At 34.8% G+C, this 15082-nt stretch overlaps 1 protein-coding gene across 4 annotated transcripts in view; it reads left to right on the plus strand.

Annotated features, from left to right (window-relative positions):
• Window positions 1-15082, plus strand: part of Pkcdelta (Protein kinase C delta) — a 143470-nt gene that overhangs the window by 6736 nt on the left and 121652 nt on the right. For 2 of the 4 annotated variants that reach the window (XM_074172584.1, XM_074172586.1), the window contains exon 2: window positions 11120-11304. In XM_074172584.1, coding sequence (XP_074028685.1) covers window positions 11120-11304 — 185 coding nt within the window. Of the gene's footprint in view, window positions 1-9200; window positions 9339-11119; window positions 11305-12967; window positions 13084-15082 lie in introns of those variants that run through there. The other 2 variants (XM_074172585.1, XM_074172587.1) reach the window with 2 other exon arrangements.

The following is a 15082-nucleotide window of genomic DNA, read 5'->3' on the forward strand; positions in this document are numbered from 1 at the left end:
TTTATCTCATTCGACATTCGGGACTTCAAAAAAACGTACCTTCCTTCTTTTTTGGTTTTGGGCCAAAAACGGGAAAAACATCGCGATTTTGAGGATTTGAAAGAATGTTTCAAAGTATTCCTGAATCAAAAATTGATTCATCTCAAGGGAGATATCTACTGGCGTTGATCGAAACTTTCCAATTGAAGTCTACATTGTCGAAGACCTTAGTCTCCTCAAAGGCCACACTCCATCCCTGGAATGAACAAACATTTTGTGTTTTATTGATAGGACCAACTTGCTTGCAAGAAATGCTTTTCAGACATGTATGAATTTTGCCTCTGAACAATATTTCCAGTAAAACTAAATCTGTTCGTCGCTAGCTGATAATATCCCAACTTTGAGAATAGCGGTTGGCGAATCTCTGCTTCTTGGAATCCTAAATTACTCACCCCCTGTTAGAAACGACATGAGAGCGGATCGTAAGCCTCATTTCTTAATCATGGTAATCTTGTTCCTTATTATCGTTCATTTCGGTCTGAACGGGACGCATTGACATCACCGGAGTAACAGTTCAAAACTGTCAACGCTTCTGCGTTGCCCACTTCATCTGGTTGCAAAGTATGTAGTTGAACTAAGTTTCAGTTGTATTAGTTCACTGTGTTGTATTGAAATATTAAAACCTTTCCTCAGTTACCTTTGAACAACTGTTAACCAATGATAGCATACCTACTAGAAGGAATATAATTCATCAATTGAAAACGAGGATATTATTTTCATTTTCATATAATTTATTTTCCCTTGTGAATAAACCAACTGTTATAGATTGGTCCCTGGAGTTAGAACTGAGAATTTCACACACATCGCCAAAATTTTTGGACCCCCCCTCGTAAATTGTAAAACAAAATATTTATCATGGCTGGTTTTTTGTACATTTCATCTATATTTCTTTCACCTGTGCTAGGCATACAAAAATGTTTTAAAAAACCATTTCCTCCAATTTTAGATACCAATGTTTAAAAAGTGGGGTAAATTTTCGTTTTGAGGGCACCCGGCGATTTTGAAAAAATTTTTGAGTGTACTTACGTATTTTGATGCGTAGATTACGAATCCGAAAGAAAAAAGCGGCGCTCTCCCTTATTTACAAAGTTACGGATCTTCAAAGTTCAGAAAAGGGAGACTTTCCAGCCTTCTTTTTCACAAAATAAACTATTTGAAAACACAAGCATTTATTCACTAGGTCACCTTTACATCTTATTCCTCCTTGACACTTTTCACTTCAATAATCAACATTTTTCTTATAAAAAACTTAATTTAAAAACGAATGCTTCTACTGGTGACATTCTTCTATTTCTAGGTTAGTTACTAGTGACATTTCGGAAAAATGCGGTTGGTATTTGCCGCCGCCTACTATTTCAAATTCGTAATACACCACCAAAAACCAATTTATGATCTAAACAATGAAGGTCAAAAACATTTGAATTACTTTAGGAATATTGACTGAATCAGTGTACTTACCATGCCATTAACCTTAAAAACGTAAAATACAGAGATATGTAACCAAAAAGCAGCTCCGTACATTTTTAAAATTTTTATCGTAGAGAAGAAGAAGGAGGAATAAGGTGTAAAGGTTACCTAGTGAGTAAATGCTTCTGTTTTCAAATAGTTTATTTTGTGAAAAAGAAGGCTGAAAAGTCGCCCTTTTCTGAACTTTGAAGGGCCGTAACTTTGTAAATAAGGGAGAGCGCCGTTTTTTTTCTTTCGGATTCGTAATCTAGGCATCAAAATATGTAAGTACACTCAAACATTTTTTCAAAATCGCTGGGTGCCCTCAAAACGAAAATTTACCATAGCCGCTCGTCTACAATGGAAACAGAAACACAGAGACTGACTTTCAGCTCATTGGCGAAATGTACTTTTTCGGACGAAACCAGATTTGGTTTAGTTAGTGATAGTTGGTGTCACAGAGTTTGGAGAGGGCCAGGGCGACAAGAAAGACTATCTTCTGCTAGAGAAGTCGTTCCGTACCAAGGAGGACCAGTAATGTTCTGGGGAGGCATGATGCATTGTCGTCGTACGCTGCTTGTTTCCATTCCAGATACTATGACAGGGGATAGATATGTTCGAAACATTATTGAACCCATTATTTATCCTCTCCAAACTGAAATTGGAGCTAATTTCATTTTAATGGATGACAATGCTAGGCCCCATCGCTCGAGAAAAGTACAAAATGCGATAGACTAGAGATTGGGAATATTCAAAGAGTACCGTGGCCGGCAAATTCACCAGACATGAATCCCATTGAGCACATGTGGGATTTCGTTGAACAAGCAATCTCAAACAGAATTAATTCTCCTAGCACCCTCCCGGAACTCACACTCGCGGCCCAAGAAAAATGGAACAACATCAATGAATACCATTAACGCCCTTAAGGTTTTCATGCAAAGGAGAGTTAAAATTGAATTCAGCCAATTTTCGTTGGTTACATAACCAAATTAAATGTACTTTGTAACACACTTCTTGACTTATCCAAGAATTTTGGCGATGTGTGTATTTACGGTTTTTTAACTTCTTTTGTTATTGTAACAATCCTTCGTTATATTTGGCCGATGCTCTCTTTCCCATATCTTTTATCAATAATCGATTTGCAAATCAATTTACCCATTTCTTCTTTCTTTATACCCACTTCCGTCTCCACTGTTTAAAAGCTGGTAGGGCATTTGAGGAAGTAATAATAGTTTTTTGATATCCTTTTTTTTACTGGTTCTAGGCATTACTCTCTCGACGAAATACTTTCCAATCACCTAATTCAATTTCATTATTTCGAACTTTCATTACCATTATCATTGAAATGAAATCCCTGAAAGAATCAATAAAATTGAAAAGATTAGCAAAAAAATAACAATTATATTGAACAAAATAACTGAAATTGCAATGAATACAAGCAACAATTGAAAATTGAACAATTAACAAGAAATAAAAATGAAAAGATTTCAAGCCCAGTGCTTGCTGAAGAACATCAACAACGTAAGACTTTCCATCAGTTTCACAACGGAGAAGAAAGTCCACAACGAACTGCCATTCGTAGACTATTGGTGAAGAGGACCGACCCTAAATGGGAAACATCTGTATACCGAAAAGGCACTCACAAGGGACAGTATCTGAATCAGAAATCCAACCACCATCAATCGACTAAAAGAAGAATCATCAAGACTCTAGTAGTCCGTGCTTTCGGGCTCTGTTATACAAAGGAAGGTCTCTAAAAGAAACTAGGTATCATCAACAATGACCTTCAACGGAATGGTTACTCCAAAGTGATGGATAAACAGACTGTGGCTAAAAGACACAAGGAAGATAAGCCATCATAACCAGTACTTGTACTTCCCTTCATCACAGGATTGTCGGAAAGGATAAGAAGAATTGGGTCCAAATATAACATCAGAACCTTCTTCAGATCTGGGAACACTATCCGTAGCAGCCTCACGAAAACCAGGCCAATAAACGCGGACTGCGATTCCAAGAATTGTATTTACCGGATACCCTGCGAATGCGGAGAATCATACATCGGTGAAACTAAGAGGCCATTGAAAGTTTGCATTGCCGAGCACAACAAACACACCAGCAAATCAGGAATATCAGAGCATGTTTGGACTCAACATAACATCAATTGGTCTCAAGCTGAAATAATCCACAAGGAGGAACATGATTTAGGAGAAAATTCAAAGAAGCCGCATATATGTTGTCCAACAACGCATTTAGCCAAGCTAGCGAAGAGATACGCAACATATGGAAACCTGTAATCAAACAGAACACGACCAACTCTCGCCAAACGGTCAGCTCCCGCTAAAACCTATGAAGGGATAAGAGGAAAGAGAATGTTGGTGAAAGCACTCAAATGACCTATAAATAGTCTGGTCTTGGAGAAATAAGTCCAGTCATCACCCGAAGACGATTGTGGATACTAACAATCGAAATGTGAAGTAACTTGGCTTGAAATCGTTTAATCTTTCAATTTTCATTTCTTGTTAATTGTTCAATTTTCAATTGTTGCTTGTATTTTATTTCATTCTAATTTCAATTTTTTTTGCCTAATATTGCTATTTTTTTAGTAATGAATTGAAAAAGTGTTCCCAACTTAAACTCTAGGTTCAATTTTGGAAATAAGAGTGACTCCTACAAGTTGAATTCTAAATCAATAGTCTTTCATTGATTACGTTGAGTAGCGTTTTTAATGGGTAATGTCTATTTCAGTTTTCTTTCCGAATTTTTGATGTACAAAATGACACAGAATAAGCTATTTGTGTGAATTGAAGGGGTTATATTTTTAGGAGTGATTAATTTTTTGGGAAAGAAAGTTTTTGGCTTTCAACTACTCCATCTGATACAAAAAAAGGGATGAGAGAATCTTCCAAAGAAGATTACTTCCTTCCTTTCTTTGAAAGATTCTCTCATCCCTTTTTTTGTATCAGATGCAGTAGTAGAAAGCCAAAAACTTTCTTTCCCAAAAAAAAAGCTATTTGTGCTAATTCAACAGCCTTAGAGGTAAGGACTTATGTTAGACAGAATATTCATTTCCATTTGTATGAAAGAAAAATTCATGATTATCCTATTCAGTTTTTTCAAAGGAATTTCACTGATTATATTTGCGAGCTTTAATTTTTTGTATTTGGTGCAAGATAATTTGGAAAACCCAAAAAGACATTCATGCAAAATATTATTCTCTTCATGAAATTCACAATTCACATAGGAAAATTAGTAATTTTTTATATTCTTAGTGTGACGAGTAGTTTATTGTTTTTTCTTTTTGAAACTTAAAGCCAAGCAATGGAAATCTTTCTCTAATTATAATGAGTAAGTCCTTTCTTATTGGTGTACTTATTGTACAATATCAATGTAGAAATGGTCCTATACAATGAATCCTGCAGAGTCGTGATCATTTATGTCTGAATCGTAATTTTCAAAATTATAGGAAATACACTTGGAATTATAAGATCATGATTTTACTATAAGTTGAATAAACATAGTAAAGAACTAAAAGTTATCATTGTTATCTTCATTACAGCATAATAAAAATACACCTCCACAAGCGTACAAGTGGGTAAAGGATTTGCAGATTTGAACGATATATAATATATACATCGAACTTTCTCCAACAGAAATCTTGTCCATGAAAATACTCATTCCCCATTTGGTAAAAATTTCATGAACTTTTGACTGTTTTGTCAAAGTTTCTTCATCTCTCAAAATGTGTCATTTTCTTAAATTATTTTTTTTTATAATATAAATATCATATGAATATTAAAATAAAGTATTTGCAGAAATGTTTTCATAATAATATTATATGAAAGAAAAAGTCTTTTTGAAACAACTACTTCAATATGAATATTGAATTACACGATAAAAATTGTTCAGTTTCTGAATTCAGTTCGTACTCCTTTCATGCATTATGGCATTGAAATATATATCATTCATGAAAGAGAAGGTTTTGACTTTCACTTCTCCGTCTTTGTACAAAAAATTATGAGTAGTTTATAGGGACGGACGGTAGCCAGGCGGTTCGACGTGGGTGCTTTGTTCACTCACTCGAATTGACTGCCGTGTTGATCGGTGGTTCAAGCCCCAGTCTGAACGATTGATTTTCACTTGCTATCGTCCAACCCGTGTTAAGAATCACACGTTGAAAGGTAAGACCTCGTTAGTCCTTAGTTCGCACAAGTTTCGACTTCTGAGGGTTGTCGTTCGTAGGGGTGCGACAGCTGGTTAACGGAAAAACATATTTTAAACAGATTTTGTTTTAATTGCTTTCTTCCTTCCTCTGCAAGGTTCGCACAATTTTTTGTATGATAAATGGAGGAGTGAAATCCAAAAGCCAATTCAAGTATTGATATCAATTTTTTTCGAGTTTCAAGTTAAAGTAATTGTTTCGAAAAGGAGCTTTTCTTCCAGTTTTATATGAATGAGGCTTCTGGGCATGATCCATATATTTTGCAACTTAAATTATTTCTTCCTTTCTCCAGAAGTTTCCCAAATTTTTCATTTGAAGATGAAACAGTAGAAAATCGAAACGTTTTTTCAAAACCTGATCTTTTCAAGAAATGTTCCATTCTTAATTTGAATGAAATTTCTATGGCTGGTAACCGTAATAACTCATTGTGACAAGAGCAGATTTGCCTTTTTTTGGTGACATAAAGTATTCTAATGGGAGAAATGTGTCTTTCAAAGTTCAAAAAGATGCTGCTGAGGAGTTGAAGATGGGTGTTTGCAACCAGAAATTTTGAGAAGTACGCCAATAACGATGGTAGTTTCTATGTAAGTACAATTTTTGAGGAAGAAAGGTTTTACTTTCTACTTCTCTGTCTATACAAAAAGTGTGGGAAACTTAGAAAGGTAGAATGAACTCTTCACAAAGATGTGTAGTTTGCTCATTCTTATTTATTTTTTTTCAAGGACAAAACACGAGCACTACAGGAAAATACTTGAGGCGCTCTAAGAGCGGTGCCTGTGTGAAAGTAGTGATTCACATTGGATTTAAATCGCTGGAGATTAAATCCATTCGGAAAAACTTTATCAGGAAGTTTATTCCACGGAAACGCAGTTCTCGAAATGAAAGAGTTCTCGAACAGTGAAGTTCGAGGTGTACTGAGTTGAACCTAATAACGATGAGCACACAGTCTGTCGCGTATTTCTGATATGTACCGTTCTTGGTGGAATCAAATGTGCCAAGTCACTTGAATAATTAACGTGAAAATATCTATAGAAGAGAGACAAATCTCCAACCTTTCTTCGATGTTCCAGACTGTCAAGGTTGCAAGTGATGTTCGCGTCTTCAATCAGGCGGTTGACTCTTTTCTGGATTGAATCCAGCAGCTTCTGTGTATGCTCAAGGGCGAAGATCCATGCATGAGAACAACACTCCAAAGAAGGTTTGATCTGAGTTTTATTTATGAAGGTGTTGAGGTGTGAACAGTTTTCTGGTTCGGAACGGTGTTCCAAACTTTCAAGAAGCAGTCTTTGCAGTTCACGCGACATGATTGTGTCATTTTAATCCCCAACAGAAAGTGGAATTGTCTGACCTGACATTATTATATCCGGTTCGGAGATATTTGATTCCTGGGTTCTTGTGGCATTGAATTGAATCGGATTATTTTTACCCCAATTCGAAATTACTTCCTGATCCTCATTAAGATTTGCAACCTTCTGCTGCCGGTAAAGATGTGCATCCGCCACCGATGTCGTGGAATCCAAATGGATTGACGAAACAAGTGTGCTGTCATTGTTTTAGTTACTTGAATCTGTATCAACTTAATAGCATTTCAAATAGTAGAAATAACTTCTCAAATTTAGTTTTCTCCAACAGACATGACTCAATAATTGAACTTGCAACCGGACTCAATACTACAGGTTAGCAATCATTCTCTTCTTTCATTTGATATCATAACACACACTTCTAGCTATACACTTGATTACAATGAATACTTTTGAGGTTTCAAAAACACCGATTATGACTCCATAAATGCATACATCTCCTGTGTGGATTGGCATATGCGCAATAGGGTCATTGCACATTTTTTTTACATCGTAAATGTGTTCTGCTATGATAACTATTAACTACTGCAAAATATGAACAGTGAAATATCAATAGTCAGTTTATGAAAAATATAAAAAGTTTCTCTCGTTGAAAAACCAATTCAATAAGCATTTAAAGGTGCGAACTGTCATGACGTCATACTGTATCAATTCGGGCGCACGCATATGGATCAGGCTGTGACTGACGTTTAAATCTACTCATTTGAGCAGCTGCAGTAAAACGCTTTTGTTTAAAATGATATGAGGTCCTGTTTTGTAATAGATTGATTGATTAAGTTGTATAGTTTCGTGACTTGTGTTTAACCTTAATTCAGTTTTATTTGTGTCTTGTTGAGTTTATAAATCTAACAAGGACTATCAATTTCGAAGGCAATGGAACACAACAATATTACAAATATTGCATTGTGCCTTTGTGCACAAATACTTCCATTAAATCGCCCAGTAAAATATTTATAAAAGTACCTGAACATGATCGTAATCGTCGAACAAAATGGTTAAATGCATGCAGAAATAATTAAAAATGATATTTCACGTAATAGCAAAGCTCTTCATGTATGTGAAGACCATTTTAATGTTAGTATTTTCATATCATTATCTATCTGATTTGTGAAATGATTGCTTTCGGACTAGGTTTATTGGAAAATTAGAAACTTAATCAAATATTATATTTAATATTAATTGTAAAGCTACTCAAAACTAACCAAACTGACACAATTCAACTCAAATTATCCATACAAATAATAATTGAACTCGTCTATTTCAACTCCACGTACTTGATGAAGATAAAAATGTTCAGCTTCTTTAATGAATTTCCCTACCATAAACATAACAACTGGCAGATTATCAGATTGACTTTTTGTAAATCCGTCGTCGGTAATGATTGTTTGAATTTAAACACTTAATAGTAAATGATACTGTGTAAAATTACCTAAATACAGTAAAAACCACATATTTGGACGAAAATATCACAGTAAACAAGAGAAACTTCGAACCAGAAAACGCAAACAGTTCAACATAAATGGAATGGCGACTGGCGACATACAGCATGACGTTACATCCACTGGTTGGCCGTTTTTAATCACGTGATGAAATATAAATTTTTAGTAAACTTTAATTTTTCTATAGAACGAATATCATTTATAAATAGTTTTTTTGGTAATAGAGGCTTCATTACAATGCTATCTTTTGATTCTCAATGTAATTTTCGTGATTAAATTTTTATGCAAGTTCCCTATTCCCACAATGATATCAATTAATGATATCTCATTTCTACGAAGTCTTGTATGATGCTCTCTTGCTCTATGTACCTTTAAAAATATAATTCATCACATCTTGGTTCACTCTTCAGTTACGGCAGTTGGTCAGAGATATCATTCGTATTCGTTGTACACGTTATGTGAATGTTTATTTCCAAGCACTCCATTTTTTCCATTTCTTATTTGAAAATGTAGAAATAGAAAACCAAGACGGTGTTATCCCCGAAACTAATCTCTTTTAAAAAATATTCCGTTTCCAATTAATGATTACGTATGTATTTAGAGAAAAAGTACAGATGAAAATACCTCCTATAGAGTAATTTTGTACTTAAAACTAGGTTGTTCATAAAAACATTCGTGTCTGTATCCGCTACTGGTCGAGATTATCTCGCCTTAAGCAAATATTTGTTTGTCTGCTCAAATTAGTGGAACTGCGGTTTGAATATGTTCTGCATGAGCCAAAAGGTGGGGTGTATTGAATAAAAGAGTGAATGATAACCTATGAGTCAGTCTCCAGTAAGTACTTATTATCACATTTCTGAATTACCTCTTCAAAAAGACTGAACCGATTTAATTTTGAGTGTAAAAAACACTGTCAATATTAACAAGTCAGTTCAGTTAAACCTGACCTTATTATCTTCTACTACACCGAATATTTAATTACTTACATATACCTTTGAGTATTGTATATTATTTTTCACCGTGCTAAATATGCACGTAAAAAGTCACCATAATAAAAAGCATCCTTTTTGAAAAAGGTCTACCCTGAATATATCAACCTACGTAATGCAAGATTTTTGAGGAGATGCACAAACACTATTGAAAATGCCATAAATAACTTCGACAGCTCTGCTTGTGTAAAAGTATCATTCTACATTGGATTTGAATCGTTTTAGATTATATTCACTTGAAAAACCCTTTTCTTCAGAATATTGAATTTACACGAAAATTGTTCTTGAATATTACTGGAGTTTTTTCCCAACACCAAACCGTTATTTTAACACCTCGACACGTGTTTCGATCACCAAGTGATCATCTTCAAGAGGAAGATCAAACTGGAGTTCCCAAAAGAGTTCCTAAAAATAATGGTTGAGGTGTACTAAATTGAACATCGATACGATTGGCAGCTGTAGTTTACCGTGCAGTTTTGATAAATACCGTAAGTCAGTCGAACACATCCCGTGGAGGTACTTTCTATGAAATAGGAACAAATTCCTAACTTTCCTGCTACATTCCTAGCTATGAAGGTTGCTTGTTATATTTGGATCTCCAGACAAGTCTCTTTTCTGGATACAGAATCTAGCGACCTTAGCAACATCTTACAGGTTGAAATTTGTGTTGAATAGACGAAAAACTAAATTGATGGATGTAGCCATTACTAGGTGGTAGGAGATCATCATGAAAAATAATCTGTAAGCTAATTTGAGGCTTTCTTTTCTGAGTAACTTCTGGATTGTGTCTGCGTTGAAACCATGATTATGTCAGTAGGTGGGTGTATATGAACTACTACGTTTCTATACTCTGAATAGCCGCCAGTATCCTCAGGGCCCCTACGTCAACGGGGGAATGTTATTTTGACAGGTATACCAGAATCCTTTAGCATCGGTCAGACGAAAATATGTGCAATAGGGTCCAATAGTTCAATAGTGATTGGACCCCATTGGACATAATTCCGTCTGACGGTTGCTGATGGGTCATGGTAGGTATACCTGTCAAAATAACATACCTCAGTCCAATAGTCATTGGACTGCGAATGTGTTTGAAAATTGAACAAAAATCATTAATTGACGAGCGTCTTTACCGCTTAAATCAAAATTTGACAGCTACCAGTAAAGATTTGAATTCTGTTTTATCGCCGCATTGTCCAAAGCCTACTTGATCAAAGTGTGCGCTTCAAAGTATACATGAAAAAACCTAAAAGCTCTTTATTTCAAAGATGACTCTAGCAAAACATTTTTGGAAAGGTAATTTTAGGCTTTATTGGAATATGCGGAAAAGGCACATTTTCGAAAAACATGCTGTAACTCAGAAACAATAATACATATCAATATGCGGTTTTCACCATTAAGTTTGCCATAGAATTTGAACCTGAGTCATCAGTTTTCATCTATCTAGTTTGAAAATGGGAGTTTCCCTGTAAATGTCTTCAATTTGGCCCACTCTATACATGTGAAGGTCAAGGTAGATTCATTAAAAGTGGGACGCAATGTATATATGAAAGGGGTAATGGGGCGTACCCATTATTCAATAATCAAAATTGTTTGGCCTTCTTGTAATCAATATAGAATTTGTTTCAGGCTAGGATCCGTTCATCCAAACAAATTGCGCTAAATCGAGTTATAGATGGTTCTGGAAGCAGTTCGCAATCGGATTCGTTTTCTACGTTAACAAAGAGTACATCGTTGGATTCAGACGATGAGGAATTCAATAGAGCCAAACGGGGGTTGATAACTAGGCGTAGAGGAGCCGTCAAACATCAAAGGTGAGCTGACAGTGACGAAGATCTAAACTTTTATTTCGAATGTATATCTGCAATTGAATAAAATAATTTTATCATATGTTTATTAATAAATATAAATTTACAAAAAATCAATTCATTAAAAAATCAAATAATACATAATCTTAATAGAATTGAGTGAAGGTAATTAAAAATAAAATAGATAAGAAAGTGAGATAATAGATAAACCAGAAGATTGTTTTTTACTCAAAATAAACATTTTCAGATATAGACTAATTATGAAATACAGCAGTAAAACAAAATCAAACAAATATGGTGTGAGGAAATAAACACTATAATTTTTCGAAAAGTAATATTATGTGATGATTTACAATAACCTCTATTTGCTGAAAAGGTGATGATAATTCATCCTAGAAAATATATACAGTGCGTTTCTTTAATGCCCCCCCCTTTATTTTTTGAACGGTAACTCAAAAAAATTAAATTTGGGATAATGAAATTAATTCATGAATACTTCATTTTGAAGTGAAATTGACAGATGAAACTTTCAAGATGACGACTGGGCGCCATCTGGGAAAAAAAATTAAATGGAAAGGGAGTCTTGTGACACATCTTTTGAAGCTCCTGACAAATTCTTCACAACTCTAGAATATAATGTCAATATCTTCACCTACTACAAAATGGCGGAACTTTTAATAATTGCCTGAATACATTTATATTTAACTACCATAATATGAGGTAATAAGCTTAAGGTCAGTTCAGAAGATGCAAAATGATTGCCTTGAACTTCCTGACATATGAACAGCCTATACGATATTTTACGACAAACATTTTCGAACACAGTAATGTAAATATCTCTACAAATATTTATTATTCTCTGCCGTATATCCAATATCGAAGCGAGTTAGTTTCGTACACCTTTTGCTTCTAATAGCCCCCAAATGGTCCCAATTCGCCAGCATTTGGCAGATAAAAAGGAATATTTCTAGAAATATCGATATTAATGTTTGTCTTCAGGAAATTATTAAACGTTCCGCCATTTTGTAGTAGGTGAAGATATTGACTTCATATTCTAGGTTTGTGTCTAGGGTTGTGAAGTATTCGTCAGGAGTTTCAAAATAATGTGTCACCAGAATCATCTTTCCACTTAATTTTTTCCCAGATTGCGCCCAGTCGCCATCTTGAGAGTTTCATATGTCAATTTTACTTCAAAATGAAGTATTCATGCATTAATTTCATTATCCCAAATTTCAATTTTTTGAGTTGACCTGTAAAGGGGAACATTTGATGAAATGCACTTCATAGTGGAACCATGTGTTGCGGTTTTGTTAACTCTTCCGTGAAAATCTCACAATAAAGTCTTACATGAATACGTTACGAAGATTCACTTGGAATCGAAAAAAAATGAATTGAATCGTTTACAATATTCTGGTAGGTTTTGAGAAATTTCATGATCTTTTACAGAAATACAGCAAGCAGAAATAAACCTACTGAAAGTCGATGTACCGGCTTGTTAATTATTTATATTATTCGTCATTGCCATTGATAGAAGTCAATTGCTTTCAGTGGAAGCTTAGGCACAGCATGTTTCTCATCAAAACAATTAAAATTAATTATTCCTTCGTGAGTCTTGAACGAAGTACGATTTTACCAGTTATATTCAGTATTAGCCATCGGATTGCGAAAAGCTTTGGATCAACAATGAATATCAGTAATATTTTATATGCCTGCCGGCACCGAAAGATTTTTTTCGTGGCATCGTGTAATGGTGAAATTTGGAAAAAAATCGAAATGCGTGTCGAGGTATGAATTTTCATTTTTACACCGCGCTTGGTGAAGGTTGTTTTTATTGTTGATTTCATCTGAGAATTATTATTTTGTAAAAGTTTAAGTGGTCTGGTAGGGCAAAATATGTTAAAAAGCTAATACTCAGATTTTTGCTGATAAATACAGAGATGTATTTAGTAAATTGAAATCTGTTATTGAACCTTTTGGGTTGAGTGGTACAAGGCAGACCTGAAGAATACAAATCAATTCAGTTTGGCTTCAACATCAGTGCTAAGATGCCTAACACTGGTGTAGCGACTTATATGTGTGTAATTTTCATTGAAACAACCAAGTTTTTCTGAAAAAGCTTCAGGTACGGTTTTGTTAAAATACAGTGTTATGTATCAACATTACGACAAGAATTATGAATTATTCCACAATATAACAGTCAATGAAATTTGAAATGTCCAAATATGTGATGGAATTGGTCGATACTCAATGAAAAACCTTAAACACGTTCATACTGTAAATACAGTCCAGTCAGATCGTGAGTATGAATACGCCTAAGGAAGATATTGTATAGTGAAACACGTGTTGCGGTTTTTTACACTCTTCAGTGAAAATTCCACATTACACTGTTACTTGAATATGAACTGTTCAAATTACACAAAACACAAAAATCTAGAAAGTGAGTATCACTCAAGAAAACGTTTTTGAAATATCTCTCAGTTGAAAAAGTAGAAAAACAAATAACCCCACTCATTTGAATCGAGGAAGAACAATCAGTATGAAAAACTCACTGATTACTGATAGATGATCACTTTTGTTTGAGGACGTTATTGTGTAGCGAAACCATTCATTTCCAAGTATCGGCCGGCTCCATTCACTTTTTTAAAAGATCCATTCTACGTCTTAGATCATAGTCATAGTCAAAATCTTCAAACACCACTTAACAGGCATTTTCCTCAATGCACTTCACTGCTTGACGTAGCTCAGAAGAAAACTGTTTCAATAATCATCATTAACAACAATTCTATACAATTTGTATGGTTTCGCATATCTTCTCTTTACTATAGCTGAACTGCAGGAGAAATAATAATCACCCGATATTGACTTATATATGTAATCATAAACAGTAAGATTACTGCTTTAGAGACCTCTGTTGCACTGCCTCCAGCAAACATAGATCAATATGGTTTTATGGTTTGGTTTCAGCCCCTCATGTCTTTCCATGGGTGTGTTTGACCATCTACTCTCCTCGCATTTTTTTTTCATTCCCTCTGAATCAGATCTTTTTGGGATTTAATATTACCACCAGGTATTCACCCGAATTCGGCGGTCCTAGTCTCTCTATCCTGGTCCTCTTCATGAATTCTATATAATACCCGAGTCATTAGTGATACCTCCATAATGTTCGTTCACACCAATCTTTCTCTAAGCAAGCAGCATGTTCCTTTCATCAACACGTCTTCACCTCAAAGTATGGCAGATTGATTATTTTAAAGAACTCCATGGACCATGGAGTGGACCCAAGAAAGCAGCTGAAGCTACTTTTTCTTTTTTTGGTATCAAGGCCTCTTTCAATAGCAGAGACTGTTGAATTCATGATTCAATACGAGAAGGTAAGAAAAGATGTAACGAACACTTCTTTCTTGGGATTGTTCTCATGGAAAAAATTGTGTTTATGGCCGAACTTGCTCACTTGACGTCGTCATATCGACAATTTTTCAAACAATTTTTTCAAAATTATCAAATTTGTACGAGTACTTACCGACATGCCAATGAAAACCAAAGCGAAGCCTGGGAAATTGCATTTTGGTTTTACATTTCTTTATTAGGACAACAATTGAGTTAGAAATGGATTCTCAACAAAGATGTGAAATAAAAAAAAGTGAAAGAAGAAATGACGAAGGTGTTGGTCAAAACAATGGAAGAAGCTGAGTTATCGTTTTACAAACTTTAGTTTCGTAATATCATCAGTTGATGGTCCAGACTGCTTGGAACTTTTAATAGCTTTGTACTCTTTCTTCAAGTT

Source organism: Leptinotarsa decemlineata, unplaced genomic scaffold (genome assembly GCF_025532065.1).
Source record: "Leptinotarsa decemlineata unplaced genomic scaffold, Ldec_3_MD MMD2_tig00000133_RagTag_RagTag, whole genome shotgun sequence".
Lineage (NCBI taxonomy): Eukaryota > Metazoa > Arthropoda > Insecta > Coleoptera > Chrysomelidae > Leptinotarsa > Leptinotarsa decemlineata.